The sequence below is a fragment of the Cydia fagiglandana genome, chromosome 13 (genome assembly GCF_963556715.1).
Source record: "Cydia fagiglandana chromosome 13, ilCydFagi1.1, whole genome shotgun sequence".
NCBI lineage: Eukaryota > Metazoa > Arthropoda > Insecta > Lepidoptera > Tortricidae > Cydia > Cydia fagiglandana.
In genome coordinates, this window is record NC_085944.1 from 7,541,563 (window position 1) to 7,562,405 (window position 20,843).

At 36.4% G+C, this 20,843-nt stretch overlaps 1 protein-coding gene across 2 annotated transcripts in view; it reads right to left on the reverse strand.

The window, feature by feature from the left end:
• The window catches only part of LOC134670160 (integrin alpha-PS1), an 88,437-nt gene that overhangs the window by 11,258 nt on the left and 56,336 nt on the right, over window positions 1-20,843 (reverse strand). Inside the window, exons 2-4 of one of the 2 annotated variants that reach the window (XM_063527851.1) lie at window positions 2,921-3,048; window positions 1,969-1,992; window positions 32-149 (exon numbers count right to left, since the gene is read on the reverse strand). In XM_063527851.1, coding sequence (XP_063383921.1) covers window positions 32-149; window positions 1,969-1,992; window positions 2,921-3,048 — 270 coding nt within the window. The remainder of the gene's footprint in view (window positions 1-31; window positions 150-1,968; window positions 1,993-2,920; window positions 3,049-20,843) is intronic. The other variant, XM_063527852.1, reaches the window with a different exon arrangement.

The window sequence follows — 20,843 nt, forward strand, 5'->3', positions numbered from 1 at the left end:
TTGAACGAATCGACTAAGGAATAATATTTACCGATGCGCACAGACGACCGCCTTCATACCGGGCCCCTGACTCGCCACGGAGACGCCGAGCCACTGCCCGTTCTTGATCTCCTCCGACAGCGGCGGCAACAAGTGCGCAGAGTCCACGTCTAAACATCAACACACTTCTGTTAGAATACCACACCGGGCATGTACCACTAAAGGCCTGTGCACACCGGTTGCGTGTGCGTGACGTGCACGTGCGCGTGTAGCGTTGTAGTATACAGATCCTTATGAGAGACGTCACACCGCTTGCGTGTGACGTGTGCGTGTGCGGCTCCTACATTTTGGCGCACGCACGTGCTCGTCACGCACACGCAAGCCGGTGTGCACAGACCTTAACATAGCAGAAGCAACAAGTATAATGTTGCCACAAAATCGTTATAGCAGCAACTTAAATCAGAATCACAATGACATGTTATTGATGGCATACCTACACGGGCTTTACTAAATTTTGAAAAGCTTTACCGATTAGGACTCACGATGATTATAATTAATGATGATCAAAACTATAAAAATCAAGCATGTTATTAAAATTAACCCAAAACTATTATTCACACTGGTAAAAACTGTTTTCATTTACAACAAGCGCAACTGTATTCACTTTGGTTTAATATAACCAAAATAAAATTGATCTTGATCCCAATTGCAAACCGATTTCATAATATTGGTAAATGCAAAGCATTGCAACCAGGCGTGTATGATGCAGAGAGAGTGACAGCAAAGTAATAAGAATCGTTGCAAATGAGCCAGAAAATCAAAATCCATTGTGCGTCGCACAGAGTAGGTATAATATAATACAATTTGCATGGAACTGTAAACTAAACATGCATAAACTCAAAAACAGATAGGCCTAAGATACGAGTAAGTGGGAAAACGGTGACAGGCGTAGGCTGTACGGCGGTGACGATAATCTCCTGCAAACCTGCAATCAACTCACGTGAAGATACGACTCAAACTTGTGGTCTCGGGTTAATGGACTGAATCGGAAACTACTATGTTAATTTTGAGCTGGTACTGATATCGTTAATTATGGCGATACGTTAATTCACCAGACGGACACCAATTAAATTGTAATAATAAATGAGTAACTACCTGTTAATCTAAAATGTTATTTAGCCCCGCATTAGGTATAGACTAAGATACTTTATTTAGTTCTAACCATCGTGTTAAACGATAGTGTCCATGATACCAGATATATAGTGGTGTTGGTTTCATTTATTCATTTAAAAGTGCCGTGGGCTGTTAATTTCTATATTTTTAATGTGTTATTTGTATAAGTAGTTGGTTAAATTTTGATACATTACCGCCAATTACCAGTCACCTTTTAAAAATACTTATGCTAAATACTTTCCGTAGTGATATTTTTGTTGTAGTCTATATCATTATAAATAACTTCTTTACTATTATTAACTACTCGCTACGATCTACAATGTCTAAAGTGCTTAAAAACATGTCAATAAATATCACTAAATATATTAAGAAACACATTGATGAATTTTATACTCGTACTCATTTACTTTATTGGCAAACTGAAAATAAATATAAATACATCAGGTGCCTTTGCTTAAGCATGTGGGTGGGTGTTTGCAAGCGGTTCGGTGCAGTTTAACGATTAATTACGTTCTGTATTGGAGATTAATTTCGCTAAATGACTTGATATTTCAATAATGTCAGCATACTGAATCCCAAATACAGAGAGGTGTAAATATATGATTATGTACAAAACATAGTAGGTAAGTAAATTGATGCAAATAAAGTCCAGACAACCAGTCGTTTGGATGCGCATGCGTTGCGAGTTATATGATTAATGGGTTTGATCTGGAATCGTAGCAGACGATTAGTAGAATCAAAAGTATGGTTAGTCGAGATTAGTTCAAGAGCATAATTAATGATTAATAAAGGAGGTTGAGACCACAGCTCACTTACTCTTGTTTACTTTGGCGTGAGCCGCTGTTTGGGGCGCCACCGACAACAGATAACAATTTTATTAGCAGTTCTTAATTAAGTAGGTACGTTTCAAGCCGAATAGTCCAGCTCCGACTTCGTCTTATCCCATGTGGACCGTAAGATGTATCTATTTAATGCACTTGAATTACTATTGGGGAGATAAGCTATTTAGTGACCTGTCACAATAATATCGTATGAAATAAAATACCTGAATCCTTATATTTGTGGTAGGCTATCATTTAAAACTTTAGAAATATGCATTCACTTCTTTCGATATACCACGTCGGTAGCAAATAAGCATACGGCCCGCCTGATGGTAATTGTTCTTCGTAACCTATGGACGCCAGCAACTCCAGGGGCGTTACATGCGCGCTGCCGGATATCTTATATCTTCTTTTATCTTGGTTTTAGATGCTATTGCGCCAGAAGAATCAAAAAAATGTTTACGGGTTGGTGTATTGCATTTACTACAACGACGGTGTTCTAAATCTATTTGGTGTTTTAACTATTCTAAGTAACAAACCCAACTAATGTGCTTCACTCTACATTTTCACTAATTGTGATAGGAGCAAATAATGTATTATTTTACTCATCTTTGATACATGTTTAATAATAATTTAGAACTTTAGGTAGAAATTTGTGATAGTTACATATATAAATTGGACGATCATTTTGATTGCTTTTATGGCTTCCCTTTGATGTGTCGGTATAATGTGCATGATGATAGTTTGACGTGGAAAATTAAGTTATTAAAATAGGTACCAAAGACTAGAAAATCCGCACGAAGAAATTAAAATAAATAGAAATGAGAATCTTTGTAGTATGGTTGAGATAACAAGTCCAACGCTTGTAAATGACTTAAAAAATCTGTGATCTGATCAAATGCATTATAGTTATAATATATACTAGGCGTATTATGGTATGTACTCACTTCGTTTTCCGTCTGTGGGGACTTGTTCGCAGTCGCTCGTCCCCGCTGTGAGTGGACATTTCCACAGGGCTCCGGATCGGTTGGTTTTCGGCTGAAGATTCTGTCCTAATGGAGCACCAACCAGTAACCTGAAAAGAAGGAAATAATCATTTGACATAGTACAATAATCTTCTTCTTCTTCTTCTCCCTGCCGTTATCCTACGTTACGTGGGGGAAAAACATGATGTGGTTTATCTCTTAATTCTCCTGTTTTTCATCACCTCAGCACTCACTCCTTTCTTTCTCATATCCTCTTTCACACAATAATAATCACTTATAAGATAGGTATAATGTACAACTCTGCTCCATTATTGAATTCAGAGACCGAGAGGATGACAACGATAAAGTTGAACTTCTTAAGGTTCAGCCAACAAACTTTTTGAAAACTCGTAGCGTTTTTCTAAATCACAATACGGTTGCCACCAATCAAATAGCAATATTGACTGTACTATCTATCTAAACTGTACCATGTATATAGGTATGTCAAACGAATTAAGGATATTTGATTCTTATTTTGAGTCAAGTACCAAGAAAAAGTTAAACTTTATGTTAAACACCTTAATATGAATTAGGTATTCGTAAATGTTGTAGTAATAAATTATGCAACACTATTTACTCAATGTTCTAATTATAGGTAGGGGTGAATATGTACCCTTACCTAACTGAATATAATAGTAATATACTCGTACCTCTAAAAACTGAAAATGTTAATCATCCCGACCTTCAAAGTAAAATGCGTATTCTAATTACGAGACTACAAGGGCGCGAGGGCATGTTGGCGAGCCTTATCGGGAAAACAATGGGCAGTCGACTCCCGATGCTAATGCCGACTGGGACTAATTAAGCTATGAGCATGGGGGACGCGGACCTATAATCATTTACGCTAATTATACTAAACAGCGAGGAACTAATAGTTTGATTAAAAAGTTACAGGGGATGAAAGCATGACTACGTTGTTAATAGATTAAAATCGATTGTTTTTATGGCACCCATTTGCATATGAGTATACATACATGTTTTGTTATGTTGGATTTGTGTATTCGATGTTTACAAGGAACTTAAATAATACGTAACCGAAAATATTTTGATTAAAAGACCGCAAAATGATCTCAGTAGGAAATGAAATGAAAAACTTAGGTAAAGCTCGCACGATAAAAAGGAATAGGTAAACAAAACATTGATGACAATATTACATTACACAAAAATACTAATTTTACAGAGACTACTCTTTTATCTCTTACATAAAGGGTCTATGGGATATCGTTATCTGAAATCTCCTAAAATAATAGTGTAAACAATCCAACAGTTGGTGTCCAACGCAGTCAGCAGTGCATTACCGTCATAATGATGTAATGACCCGCTGCAATCATGTCCTCCTCGTTAGTTCATATTGTGAATGGTCCGTACATCATTACGAATTCAGCCCCTAACTGATGTATCATTCCGGGTAATAAATTTGATTGCCGGTATTATGGTCATTTGACGTCATTATTTCGTAGACGATGAAAAGTCCTTTGATCTTATCGAAGCGGTTGTCCAGGGATGTACCATACAAAAGGCAACAGGCGTGGCCGTAGGGAAATAAGTATAGCCTCTAGCCGCCCATACGTCAAACCTTGACAAGCAAAATGAAACTTTGATTTAGTTAACACAAAGTTCAAATTAGAATGGAACAGGGGGCCTTTTTATAGGTCTCTGGGCGGCTAGAGGATAGGCATAGCGTGCTCACTCTATCTATACCATACATCAGTTTCCTTACAAAAACGCTTATCATTTTCGTAGTCGACATCTAGAGTCAAGTAGCGGATTTATCAGTACTACTACTTGACAACAGATGGCGCGACGAACGAAAAGTCTAATGCTCAACAATTTTCAACTAATATTATCACCGGATTAATCGGAACTCTATTTTCAACTCCTTCTGCTTGTAATATTGATTGTAAATTGGTGATACTCTGTCCACCAGTCACAACATTCATGACATCTAGTGTCAAGTAGCGGTATTGATAAATCCGGTATTTGACGCTAGGTGCCGACTACGAAAATAATAAGCGTTTTTGGTCTCTCCCAAAATACCGAAAAGAAAGTTCAAGATATACAAATGATACAACGTCGCTTTTAGATGTGGTTAAGTTTCGTTTTAGTTAATAACCGACAGTATATGTATTTAAATGAACAATAAAATTGTATTTGTTTTATCTAAAACTTTTATAGTTTAATTGACTAAATAATTAGTCTTTCGTGCCGCTAAGGTATCGTTCATCTAGCAACGAATCGATTACGATGCACCCGCTACATGCATTTATTTGATACCAAATCTTCGAGATCGTCGAGAGTAGTAGATTTTTGGGAGTTGCGTGCAAAATACAAGTGACTAAACGCATTGCATGCTACTGTGTACCTGGAATAGGTAACCTACAAGTACTAAAGGTATAGTTAAAAGTACTAAACAACTTAACTAAACAACTGGAGATAGATTAGTTACTGATATTGTCTCTATACTGTGATACTACCGCATTCGATTAAGCATTGGACACGGCGGCCCTACGCCTGCATTACTTACCCTTACGCGATTATATTAACATAAATCATTACATACATAACTGTCGTTCCCGTCCAGCCGTTTAATAGTCTAAAGCAGTCAGAGAACAGTTTCATTCGTTACACTAACCAACTAAGATGCTGGTTTTAAGGCGAGTTGCAGCTACAGGGAATTGTCTAACAACAACATTTTACGTAATAAATAACGATTAGGTACCGCAAGTTTTTGCAATCGCTCCTTTGTCTTGTAACTTATAGAACATTTAATAAGTCAGCGTCCAGATTGGATCTCTAGCCAATCTTTGATTGTATTTAGTGATTATTCTTCTATTGTTTCACAATTTCAGTGAGGCAACGCAGACGAGGCACTTACTCTCGTGCAATGCGCTAATAAACACCTACACAGTTCAACCACCTCACTATAACCGTAAAGAAAGTAACAAAATACAATTAAGCCTTCATTGTTTTGCTTGCCGTTGCGACATTTCCTTATCTAAACATTTTGTTAGCAGCAGGGCGACCATGGGCCCGAGTCCCGAGAAAGCCATGCGCCCTAAATTTGAGTTAAACAAACATGCCGACTGACACGCTTGCTTTAAAAGCTTTCAAATAGTTCCCTTTCTTCCGCTTGAGCTGCGAAAGGCGTTTAAATTCCGTAACTGCAATCATTCAAGCCCTCATAACCAATTTACGGCACAAAAGGTTCATTTATGCGCGGTGTTGCGCCCACATGGCCATCGATCGGACCCTCATTGGGGTTACCATGCGCCTACGCTCTCAAGTACGATATCGAATACAAAAGTCACTAGAAAAATATAACAAACGTTTACCGCTAATAACACCACCTATTGTAGACAAAATTCGATCCTTCCATTAACCGGTAAAAAGCAAACATCATCTATCGTCTATAAAAGACCGCTCCTAGTCGCAGTCTCGTATATCGTATCCTTGGGCACACCCAGGAGGTGCATTCATACTTAATGGATAGGATACCAATATTATGGCAAATTCAATATATCCCTCCCGCTCCCGTACATGACTGTGAGCGGAACACGTTGACTTTAACACCGTGTTTTTTTAAATCTGAATCCGCCCACAAGCCCGCAAAGAGCGATAAATTCCCATCAAAACGTTATCTATCCTTGACATCGACCGATAGCGGTTCCATATTGCACTACCATTTAGATATCGGTTACAGTAAAAATGCATTTTGTGGGTGGTCATTCGTCTTGCACTAAGCTTCTCTGCATCTATTAGTGTGTTTAAGAACGATATCTAAAGTAAACAAATCATTGTTTGTTGTCCGCCACAGACCATGACTAATGCTATCTTTTTCAAAGTAAGGTTGGTAGATGCAACCATGATGCAACCTTATCACTCTGAAACTTAAATGCGTTATGGAAATCAAATTCGTATTTATACTTAAATTTATGGACGAGTTTAAATTCAAATTTTGTTGGAATATCAGCTACATGCTCTTTGTTATACATTCCGGCCAAAAAACGCATTTAGGTGTTAACGGGTCGCGACACACATATGCACATACTCGTATACAGTCTGACCATGGGGCTTTATTTTCAGGGCTTGATTTTACTCGCTAAACTGAGCTACTTTACTATGGGACCAACCCTAAAATAAGGGAAATTTTTTTGGCTTTTCCATAGAAAACGTCGACCTCTGATGTATGAAAATGTATGAAAAAGTAAAAAAAAATTCGGGATTTCGGGGTTGGTGCCATAATAAAAGTAGCTCCGTTTAGCGAGTAGAATCGAGCCCTGGATTTAAAGCCCGATGGTCAGTAACAACCTGTATAAAATGAGACGAGAAGTATGGTTTTCGTACAATACAGGTCATAGAAAGTGTTCCAAAAGCATCCTACTTATTTCTTAATTATAGGTATATTTCAGGTTTTCCCGAACTGTTACCCACTCTACCTGTCACTGTCAGTAAAAAACTTATAAAAGCCCTATCTCATTCACAAATTCTTACTGGCATTTTTAAACCCACCCATAAATAAAATAGCGATACATTAAATGGACGATTCGATTAGCTCAATTGTATAGATCAAAGTGCAGCGGCCGGCCTTAGCGAGCACGACCTGATAATAGATTATGACAGAATGAATGAAATACCTCCACGCGTACTACGTGCGTGTATTCAAGAATGACGCTCAATGACGCTTATACGTACATAAGTATGCTAACAGACATCAATATGTACTATGTATTCAATTTGAAGTACCTATCATAAAATGTTACTTGCAACAATAGCCGACTAGCTGAGTCACCGATCATAATTCGTAATTTTGATTTTTTATTAACAAATCAGCATAATAAAGTCGTCACTGTTAAAAATGAGTGTGAGTAGAGGAATATCGCTGTAGAGAAAAATATAATATCGTACTACTACGAAAATACTTTTACGCAATTTCTTGTATACTAGGCACAGTTACGCCTCTTGAAAAAGAACCAATTCCCTTAATCTTTTTGTATACTTACTTCGATAAATATTTCATTATAGGCATCACTATTTTATTGAAATAATAACTAAATTAGAAAACACCTTTAAATACAGTATCTAGGTAGTACCCAATACCGTGCGTAGCGTGATGATTGATGAATTGTATTCGATATATTTTGTCTTCTCTTTTATATTTTTAAACACCGTGTTAATGAGGTGATGAAAGAATCTTTATAAGTGCTACACGCGGTTATGCGGTGTATGTAACCGGATACAGATATGGATAATTCATGAGCACGGGGGATTATACAAACGTATCCTGTATCACTTAAAATCCAGTATTCCTTTAAGATGGTTAACTCATCTTTCTGTTATGAAGCGTTTTTCGTACTTGTAATACTTGAAATTGAAGAGGTCGTCGAAAAAATATAGTAAGTACCTACGCATAATCAAAAGAGTATAGGTAAGCAAGTTGGATCTTCCAGTGTATACCTATGGCTCCGCCTTCATACCTCGAGAGCATAGCGCCGCACCGCCGGTGGTCTGCGGTCGGTAAACACGGGCGCGACCATTGTCCAAACTTTATTGTCCAGTGCCATAGCCCATAAGTCCATAGGGCTATTTCCATATTATTCCCATTGGTTTTAAGAGCATAACCTCAGCTCCAAGTCCTGTGTAGAAATGTGACTGTGAGATTCGCAATAACTATGCGTTATCGAAGATCACGCTTAGACTGATTCGTACACGGTAAGCGATCGAAAAGACTACACCACTCAGTAATGGAACTTCCGGACGGAGCTATAACAAATGTTCCTCATGAAGTCGCCATCATGTAGTTGAAATCTTTAACAAATTAAATGTATTCTAATGAGCAACTAACGTTTTTAAGTCGATAATTGCTCTACATATGCAATTAGATGTGAAAAATGCATAACTAATGACATAAAACGCTGCCGATATATTTTAGTGAAAATGATCATTTATCAAAAATTACAACTAACAGTAATCTTGCTTGAATCGCTGAAAGCTGGAAAAACGCAGATGAAGCAATCACTCGAAAATCTTCCTGGGGTTACGTTTAGTTTTCCCACAAACTCAACACGCCAGCGCTTCCGCAACCAAAACGCATAACCAAAAAAGCTATCTCCACCAAATAAATCCGCCAAGAATTGGTCGCTACAAACCATTAAAGAATTCATATGGCTAATAAATTTACTCATACATGTACTTCGGAATTTATAAAAAGAATGAGTGCATCAATAAAAACGCTGAGCATTTAAAGGAAGACGTCTAAAATGAAAGCGCAATTTCATCCGAGAGATTCCCAGAAGCATGGCACGCGCCGACGTGTGTGGCGCAAATTGTATGGAAATAAGGTAAAGGGCCCCTGTTTCGGCAGGTTAAGGCTCTTGAGAGTGAGTTGAGAGTTTGTGTATTTTTTTAAATATTACTAAGCATATCAATACCTTGAAAGCTTTTGAATATGTTATATTAGTTCTTTGTTAATAATTTAATGTATAAACTGTAGGGTTTTAGTTGAAACTTTTTTTTATATGAATTTTTTCGTGAACCTCTTATTTGGCTCCCATTTCGTGATACAAATTTAGGTCAGCTCCTAAATTCGTGAATTCGTGTCCCCTGTTTCGGCATAAAGTTTTCTTAGAGTAATTGGTGATAAATTGATAATTTGCTGATAATCATTTTAAATATTTAACGGTCTTACCTATTTACGAATAATTGTAAGGTCAAATTAAATTTTCATCAATTTAAATTAAAAATAATAATAAAAAAAATGTTAAATTGAGAGCTAGCTTAAAGTTTTTTGTACTCGTCGACTTTAATGGTTGAATTAAGACTTAGGTAAACCATATGGGTACTTTAATACTTGATTAAAAGTCAAACTATTTAATTTAAATAAAAAATAAAAAAATAAAATAAAATAAATAAAAAATTATTAAAAATAATAATTATTTACAAAAAATAATTTACTATCTTATACGTTAAAAATAAACATAATATACACAAAAATAAATCAAATTTCAATAATAAATAAAATTGTGCTAGTAGTTAAAATATGAGAATATACGTGGAACATACCTTAAAATTTTTAACTCGGGTCACATTCAAACTCGTTTTATGAGAATTCTAGTGAAACAAACATATACCGAATTTCGCTCATACGAAACTTCATGAAATACATTAATTGTTTTCTAATTTATTTTTTTAATTATCTTTGTTGTTATATTTAAAAACAAGCACTCAAAATGTATCTAGAAAATCCTTGATTCGTTAGTGGCACGAAATAGGAGACACACGTAAGATAAAATGACCGCTATTTCGTGAGTCGATTTATTGCAATTTTAAGTTATTTCTATGCATATATTCAATCTTTTTTCTTATCAAATCAATTACTAAGGAACCCACAGAAACACTCCCAAAAACTTTTATTCGAATGGGTTTAGCTTTTCCTTCCTATAAGCTTAACAAGTGAGAGCGCGCACCTTACGCCTAAAAAAAGTGCACGCATACAACACAGCCATTCGCGGCCGTCTAACAGTTTCGACCGTCGTATTACTCTTAGTTTAATCACTAAAATATTGGTTATCATTTTATTGAAGAGATTAAATAATACAGATTTTTTTCATATGTATAATTTGAATAAAAGATATTTGAATTCCTTATTATTTGCGCCAGAAAAAAAACTAACGAAATAACGTACTAACACGAACTTGGGGCCGTTTACCTTAAGTCCAACCAGTGCCAGTGCATACAAATTTGCTGACTGCAGACTGAATTTCTAGAGATATTTACAAAAATATTTTATTTGAAAGTAGAGATTGAGAACCGACTCGAGCAACCAAGAATTCATTTCAATTTTCAATACGTACAATTTTGACATATTATCTGGCATGGAATTCAAAATCCAGTTTTGACATTTCCTTTGATCTGCACTTTGTAATGATCTGCTTGAGTTAAAAGATCAGAGAATAATAGAAGAAAACTAATGTGAATAAAGTGAACCCTGAAAGTTATACCTACAAATGAATCTCTGCATATTTTGATTTATAATAGGCAACATAGGATCTAAGGAAGCCACGTCGAATTAAAACAGAATTTGAAAAACAACTCTGTCATAAATCTTCAAAGAGCTTACCGATATTGTACATAGCTAGCTGGTCAATGTACTAAATTGAAAGAACGAGTATCTTTCCAAGCATAAACCACCGCTTTCCCTATCCCCTTTGACAACCCTCCGACCGTGAAACCTCTCAATTAACCGAATAATTACTTCGTGCACTCGTACTGAGTCGTGACCGAATCCAATGCTCTTGTCACCAGCGGTTTGTCCCAGAGACGTAGACTACCTCGCATAGACTTCGCATTTCTACAGGGGGTACATTCGCAGAACCAGACGCAGAATCAGACGCAGAAATTGCTAAGCGGGCGAGGTGTTCAAAATTACCTTGACTATTCTCTTAATAATAAAGTCCCGAGTCCCGACAAGATCATTTTGAACACCTGGCCCACTTAGCAACTTCTTCTGCTGACTGTACAAATACATACTTAACAAAAATCGATTTTTGTGGATATTTTCAAGTCTACGCAACTAAATTAGGTTTGTAGGAAGGAAGTTGTCTTTATACGATCCATCTTGTATGTGTAAAAGATCTGTTCTAGTATGATTAATAGGGCTTAAAAACCCTCAAGGGCTAGCCAAAACCGTTTTTAAACCGGAACGTGTAAAGTTTGTTATCTCATGGCGCGTGGTGAGATGACACCTCGCGGCAATGAATCCATTATGCATCATCGTCTTTGACATTTAGAATTTATTACTGGTGTCTGAATGATGGAGTAGGTGTAGTAACATGAGCGCGGATCTGTGACGAAATGTTAAGAAAATATGAAAGCTCTCGGTTCGAGTTGATAGCGAGACACGAAGTCTATTCATTGAAGTCGCTGTAATGATGAGCCCATATACAGGGTTGAAAGATAAGTCGGGCCCTGGAGGGAAACTACCTTAAATCCTTAAGCTGGCTCATTTTACTTCAAGGAGACATTCCTTTATTTTTAAAAAGAAACAAAACTGCATTCAAAGTATTTTTCTTTTTTTCTTCAATTTAGCTTGTCTAAAAAATCTTAAGTACTAAATATTAGATTTTATGGATATTTTGTACGACAGACGAGTGTAAGACATGTTTCTTGGAGAAATGTTATCATTAACGTTAACTGTATGGACTAGTAGAATAAAATTGCGAGTTTTTATTTTTTGTAATTTTTAGTCGGTTCGAGTCCCGGGCGAGCCAAGCGAGTTTTAGAAAATCTTTGATTGCAGTTTTGTTTCTTTTAAAAAATAAAGGAATGTCTCCTTTAAGTAAAATGAGCCATCTTAAGGATTTAAGGTAGTTTTCCTCCAGGGCCCGACTTATCTTTCCACCCTGTATGTTGTATCGGTAGAAGAAAAGGACCATAAAGCGATAAGTCATTTACATACGTTATTAATATATACTTATTAATTTTTACACGGACTTTCTATTTAAGGTAATTTATATAATTTAGTACTTTATAGAAGGTATCAAAAGAATAAGATTAGAGTGAAAGGCAAATAATGCACTTCATGACTCATTAATTAGCGTAGAAATAAAATCCAAGTAGGTACTTAACGAAATATGTTCGACAAGTGTTGTTGTCAACGAAAGTTGTTGTTATTGTCTGTATATTAACGATTATATCAAAATAAATACTAATGAAGTGTTGGCTAGCGGGCCTAAGGGCAACATTTCGATACCACCAATACCTTCGAATAGTGTTGGTATAGTTAAAGCTTTGTTTGTCCGGTTCAGTCGCGAGTCGCAATCGTGTCGCGCGATCTCTCATTAGTGGCCGGAGATTACAGCCGCCGCGCCGGTCGTGACCGGCCCGTGTCCCGACGCTGTAGCTACACCCAAGGAGTAAAAACATGACAGACTAACATTTCATACAACGTATACTTGAAATATTTTTAAGTGTCCGAAAGTTACTTCGGAGCTTTTCCTACGTTACGCATTTTTAAAACTATTTATACGTGCTAAGTATGTCAAATTGTATTCCGCGCGGGTGCGTAGCGTAGTTATCTCTCTCTATCACTATTCCAGTTTAGTGCTGTCGACAGCTATGGGCGTTATAACGATTGGCACGTTCACTACGCACCCGGTCACACTCCGAAACATAATGCTTTCCTATGTTGCCATTGTTTTATTATGGCGTACCTATCGATTTTAAATATACTATAAGTGTAATTGGTGTATAGAGTCAGCCCATGAAAAGTCTGCAGCGGATTTGATAGCGCACGCAGTGCACGTGTTATTTTAAACGTCAAACTTCTATGAAATTATGACGTATAAATGACACTTGCACTGCGTGGGCTATCAAATCCACTGCAGACTTTTCTTGGTCCGACTCTACCTAAATTATTAGATACCTATATTCACTTGTGCATACTTAGACACTTGTGCATATTTAACAGCAAATAAATGACAATTTGATGCATAAGTAAGGTTTTATATTTAAGTGCTAGCGGAAAAACTTTTCTTCATTATTGTTTAAAGTTTAAGTATAAACTATGTATATTGTATACTTAAATTAAACTTGTGTCATAACTAGAGATATATTAAACTTGATTATTTTCATGCATACAAAATAGTTTTATAAAATCACTCTGTTACGTTTCTTTACTCCTGTGGCTACACGCAGCGTTCACGATCAGACAGCCTTAAAAGTGCCGTCGATCTTTTTGTACTTTCACGACATATTCATAAATGTAGCTACATCGCTTGTTAATAATGGCTCGTGGCAAGACGGCCATATGGCCACTTTTGTAAAAATCAGCGTAAAGTCGACATTTTGAGTTTTATTTTTCAAAATATCGTGAAATAAGCCAATTATAATTATAAGTCACGAAATTTCTGAATCGAGTAATATGAACTAAATAATAAGACTAGGGCCCCTATCTCAAAAGCTTGTAACTTGTAATACAAGCAGGAGCCCATTTCTCGAACGGTATTAGACTAATATTATCAGTTCACGAACTGTCAAATCGTATGGGTTACCATGACAACACACTAATATTATTAGACTAATAACGTTCGAGAAATAGGCCCCTGATGTCACTTTGTGACAGCTTTCGTTAGAAAGGGACTTCCACTTGTAATACAAGTAAAAAAGCTTTTGAGAAACTGGCCCTAGCTCTCGCATACCAGTAGGTACTTATGACCGATTACAAAGATGTACCTACACATGTAGCTGCAAAAGTATCAGTATTAAGAAAGAGCTTACAGTAGAAATAATTTAGCGAATTAAGTAGCCGGACAATGATTCCCGATCTAGGCAATTACTGACGACGGCGATTTATCTTCAACCACGTGTTCACAATCGCCGACTTGTAATTCAATGACTTCTGTCACCATTACTTTCGGTGTGTTCGCATCTAAAAGCTTCCATCCTAGAGTTGGAGTTGTATAAATGTCTATATATACTATCTCGATGCAGAAAACATAAATAGTAAGTCAATTGGACAAGCAATCAATAGCTACGACATAATTTAGCCCTTATCTAGTCTTAGTTTCAATTGAGCTAAGGTATGCTTAATAAGCCAATAGATGTAATCGAAGTTTTACAAAATGCTATCCAGCAAACTTCGATTTAGTAGTTTGGCTTCGTCAGAACCACAATAATCAACCTACCTTATAAATTCGAGTATACTTTACAATGTACATACCTACTAGATTAGATTAACTAGATAGAATTATTTCCACCGTTGATCATTTCAATCCATATTATAAAACAAAGTCCCCCGCCGCGTCTGTTTGTCTCTATGTTCGCGATAAACTCAAAATGTACTAGATGGATTTTCATGGGATCATCTATCAATAGAGTGATTCTTGAGGAAGGTTTGGATGTAAGTATAATTTGTTAAGGTTTTGTGTAACCCGCGCGAAGCCAGGGTGGGTCGCAAGTTACATGATAAGTCAGATTACCTATCGTCGTAATAATCGTCGTCTAAGCATACTTATTCATCTCAAAATTTCACTTTTAGCACTTTCCCACTCCAAACAAAGTAAAAATCAAGTGTTCGCGGGAATCCACTGTAAGTGCTGTGTAGGTGCAAAATAAAGAAAATAAACAAAGAAGGCGATGGCCGGTGGCAGCGTCTAGCTTTCACACGCGACGCGACCGTTTGCTAACTTGTCTTCTGTTTGATGTTTTTCTTTTGTAGTGACGACAGTTCTAAAACCGTCGGCCATGTTTTGAGATACATGGAGGCGAGGTATCCTCGAATTAACATCATATTTCATGTACTTTAGTACTAGGCAGCAGAAATAGTAGCGGATGAGACTAAACAAAATTATCTTCCATTCTCTAATAGGTTTACAAAAACAGATTTATCGTCTCTATAAGTAAAACAAATAAAGTGTTAACGTACCGGCTGCTAAAATGTACAACGACATGCGACATTCGACAATAGGCTACATTCCTACTAGTCAAATCAGCTTCTTGTTTAGAAATGTCAAACGATTTGCTGATATAATATGGAATTTATATGAAAACTTGTGTAGTGACTACGTCACAGTCAACTCACCTATTTTTTATAGGTACTACCATCCGATTTATTTAATATAAATTATGTTTAAAAATAACTGCTATCTATGTTTTTCAAGGGTGCTTTATTTCGTGCACGGTGTGAAATAATTTATTTTAAGTATAGGAAAGTACACTATTTACGAGGTTTGGTAACACACTTAAGTACCTATTTATGAAAAGTGAGTAGATCGTTTCGTTAATGAAAGCTTCCATTAAGAGTTAAATATTTTGACAGGACCTTTGTCTAGGTAGGTGTATAATATAGATAGACTGTCAAATATTCTATTGCGACTTATTGTGGCTGGGCAGTAGTAAGAGTAATATTGTGTCCAGCGCGCAGTCGGCAATATAATACCCGTGACACGAGTTCACAAAACGAATCGCTAACTCGAACAAGGATATAAATCAAAACTAGGTGCAACAAAGCAGCGCAAGCAGAAAAGCATCGCAGATTATCGCAAACCTGTTCTGTCTGCAAGTAAATAATAGCTTGTGGTGGGCATTAGTCAGATATCGACCCCCGTGTGGGCGGCTAGCCCCGAGCTACCTTGGTAATGGAACAGGATTATAGCTCAGGGCAGATTACTTGGATTTTTAATATAACCGCCTTAGATATAATCCCAGATATGAGTCCACATCTGTTGTTTTCTTTTTTTGACAAGTAAGGTAGTTTTTTCATGATTCTGGCAAAACTCCTACTCGTTTTGGTAGAGCATTCATGCAAACAACGGATAGTACCTATTTATTTAGTCAACCATTTTTCATTTACACCAGACTGAGATTATCTCTGATGCGTCCGAAAACATGGATCCCCATTCGACTTTGTTGTGTTCACTTTTCTTAGTAAAATTTCCTAGTCATTGCAATGAGTCTCGCAATATATATATATATATATGAGTTGTCAGCTACTTTTGTTAAATAACCCGTACAAAAGGTCAAACAGCGAAGTCTGTCAAACTTTTGTAGCTCGCTTATTATTATTATTGATCTTTATTTTACTTTATATACAGTCAAACCGAGCATGTTTAAGCGGGTAATATTTAACAGACCTATAAATATTCTTTTAAAATTAAGTTTTACTACAATTAAATCATGTACCTATATACCTACTTCATTGCTGTCTAATGTTTTTATACCCTTCCATAAATGTGGTACTTATGGTTAAACATTAGGTACCTAATATGTAGTAGACCTTTTGAATATTATACAAATATTCAAAGTTAGTCGGACCTACGGTATCGTACTCCTATTACGCGTTTGTAATGTCGTTATCTAGCCACGCAGACCTATTAGCGGTGACCTTATGTTCTGCTGGACAAGCCCTGACCCCATCTGGCCATGTATCCTGCCCGCCTCCGCGATTTGCCAGCCCTTTTAAAGTTGTACAAGTATCTGTGAAACGTATTTCGTACCAATAAATCAAATGGATTTCGCTCTGCAGATTTTTATCACACCCCTCATTGCCTTTTTAGGATTCCGTACTCAAAAGGTAAAAACGGGACCCTATTACTAAGACTCCACTGACCGTCTGTCTGTCTGTCACCAAACTGTATCTCATGAACCTTGACTAGCTATCAATTGAAATTTTCATAGGTGATGTACCTATTTCTGTTGCTGGTATAACAACAAATACTAAAAAGTACGAAACCCTCGGTGGGCGAATCCGACTCGCAGGTTTTATTTAATATATAAATATGAAAATTATATTTCACTTGATTATTTACTAAGCATTCTGGATGAAAACATTCATAGGTATGATAAATCTAAGCCGCGATTATTCGTTAGGTCTGCCTTACTAAATATGTAAAGATATTAATGTGCAGTAAATATCGTTAAGATATGGAATAGGCGTGGTTGCGGCCTACGTGCCCGTATCTTAACATTGTGTGGGATATCTTCAGGTCTTATAGCGTATTCCTGACTTGCTGATTGCTGCCGAACTAACTTAAATTTGATCTCTGAATCGGAACTAAATATGCATAAATTTGAAAGCGTACTAATGCTGGCTCTCGAGTGGCTCGAGCTCGCCTTACAAGTAGAACAACATCCCAGGACACAGGAAACGTAACTACAACCATAAAATGTGCTCTTTAGATCTTACCAAGATCAGATAATATTACCTTTATCAGCGATTCAAATATAATAGAAGGGCAATAATCGTTATTATATCGTAGGATCTCTGAGCAGAGATATGGACTAGGTATTTTACAATGTTATTCGTATCTCTAATATGCTACATTGTTAGATACCTGACGTAGCTGATGGTGACATGCGATTGAGTTGATTGTGAGAGTGACGCTAAAAATTTACATAAATAATAAGATACCCAGTTGAAAATCAAAAAATATATCTACTGGGTGGCAAATTTGACTGTTACCTACTCGTAAGATTTTATCAAAAGTCATACAAAATAAGGCATGTTCCAACATTCTATTTTGTTCAATAGGTACGAGTACCTATTGAACAAAATAGAATGTTGGAGCTTTTTCTTCTTCTTCTTCTTCCGGCGTTATGCCACTTTTATTTGGGGTCAGCTCAATCACTGCTTTTTCTCTTCGCAGTAATATAGTTACATAATGAACATAAAATAAAACTAACTAAAATTAAAATAAATAAAGCTAAAAATTTAATTTCCATTGACATTCTAGTTACTACTACTAGTAGATCTCTAGAGATCAAAGTTTAAAACCGCCCTAGAAGAGGCAGCGTTTGGAGCGTAGAGTTTAGTAGCCACAGGAAACAGTATCCGTCATAACCATAACGATATTTACCGGTGAACCGCCACTGGAAGCCGAGCCGTCGGTATGCGGCAACTAATATTTAGTGATGTACCGCTTCATACTTAAAATGCCACATTCACGGGAATCGGAACGGACCCTCATCGAAGGAAAGTTAAATTCAGAAACAACATGAATACAAATCCTAAATATTTAAAAATCAATGTAGTGTTATTATATTTACTTATGAATATTATTTCAAGAAATGTTGTGGTTAGTACCTACTTTGAGTTAGTTATATTGGTGATTAATATATCAACAAACCATGTTTTGTACAAATATCTCATTTATTTATTACTATTGTACATGCAACTAACCTATTCTACGGTACTTCTTTCGGAAGCATGGACAAAAATATCAGGTTATAGGTATAAAATATTCAGGGATATTCTACAATAGCTAGAAAAATAAGTAAGGTAGGCTTTTAGCAACATCTTAAGTATGTCAAGAAAATATACAAAAGATGTATTTAGGCAAGATAAAGGTGTAAGAGGTGAAAAGCAAAATTTTAGTGTAGTAATTATATTTCATACAAAAACAAACATATTTTATGAAAATCTGTGACATGTTAACATTCTTAAATCTGATATATTCATAATTCATTATTAAATAAAATTAATTGCTATACCTGTATGATTCCTAGCATTCCTTTGAATGGCACATCACTATCGGCGACTAATATTCCATATTTACGCAGGGCGAGCCTTTCTCACGCCGCACTCACAAGTCTCACAACGATAATGCGAGTCAATACAAGGCAATGTTTATTGTAGCAGTTTTACTAGTAAGCATGTGATGATGACTGACCTGGGAATGTTAAAAAGTATGAGCGTATTTCTTCCATACAATAAGTTCTTGTACCGAATAAGTATAAATAAGTGTCGTACCGAACTCCACTTTATTACCTCCAAAATTCCATCATTTCTACAAGAAGTTTCTTCGTGTCGTTTTTATTGACTGTTCTTTATTGAATGCTTCATCAATTCACGTTTACAAAACGCTATAAACTTAGCATCTCTATAGCTGAAAGCTAAAGCGATCCGAATTCCCTTTTTATATTAAATATATGAAAACAGTCCAACATATTAAAACTCCTCTATAGTATTAAGTTAGGTCCAGCAGCTATCGAGGAGGTAACAATCAAGAACAAGTCGACGAAATCTTTTTTTTCGTACACCCAACCGCAGCTCGGTTGTCAAATTTTGAGACAATGTTAATCTGTTTCCCGGGCCGACAGAAATAAGCACTCAAGTTGCCATCGTCACGTTTAAAATTAGAATTAGAACAGTCTCGGGTTGAACTCGCGATTCGGGTCAGCGAATGCGTTGCGTACGAGACGATATTTATTTACGTTCAGTGCAATCGCGGATGTTAACGAAGAGAGCAAAGAACTTTTGATATGATTTTTGCTCCGCATTTGCTGGTTCATTTCAGTTTAAATTATTAGTAGTTTGTGTTAGGTTAAATTGAAACTAAAGTTTGATTCAACGGAAAGTGATATGCTTATCGCCGAAGCTAATTTTGCGTTACCCACTCAATATAATGACTGCATATGATATTTAATAATCGTAATCTTAATCTATTACCATGAATCAAATGAAATATATCTTAAATCGGTAATTTTTAGATTTCTGTGTATATATATTTCAGTAGTTTTGTAATTTTGTTTCCTTACACCCCTTTGATGTCAGACTTAGCAGAAGTAGAACCATTCTGAGGATTAGAAAATTTTTGAAAACTCTATACAACGATGAAACATAAAATCTAATTAAAAACTTACTGCCCGATTCGAACTTTAAGATACGTCAAATATTACGGCTAGATACGATATGGATTACATATGTCACATTTTTCTTTGAAGAAACGTCACATTTGACACTGACATATCTAATCCATGTCGTATATAGCCGAAATATTTGACATATCTTAAAGCTCTAATAGGGCCGTTAGTTCTTTTATTAGAACACAATTAATAAGGCCGCTAAGTTCCAGAAATACCCAAGCCTAATTTAAAATAGGTTGCCCTTGAGCTAGCAACACTGTGACAAGCAGGAAGGAGCAATTGAGCGAATGGGTCTGCGGATCTATCGTTCAATGGACGAGTGGCCATGTGGGAACTGGGTCGGTTCTCTGTGCCAAGTCAACGACCGTCATGCGAGTTGACATTATACTCGTATAGGATCCGACTGACCACATTGCGAGATGACGTAGTGTCTAGCCTGTTTGTGTAGAGATCTCGAAGATATTAATGAAATGGATGTGAGGTACCGTACACTCTTAGATAAGGCTTTCAGTATAAGATAGTTATTGCGTAGACGTAAATCTCAATCACCTCATCATGATAATCAAATTCGTACCAAAGTGCATGGCGACTTTATCAATGAATTCATTCATTATTTCTCCATGCAAATTACGCAGCTTACTATACAAGAAATGTGGCGAGGTATGGCCACTTTTTAACATGTATAAATGGATACTCACATCGTCAT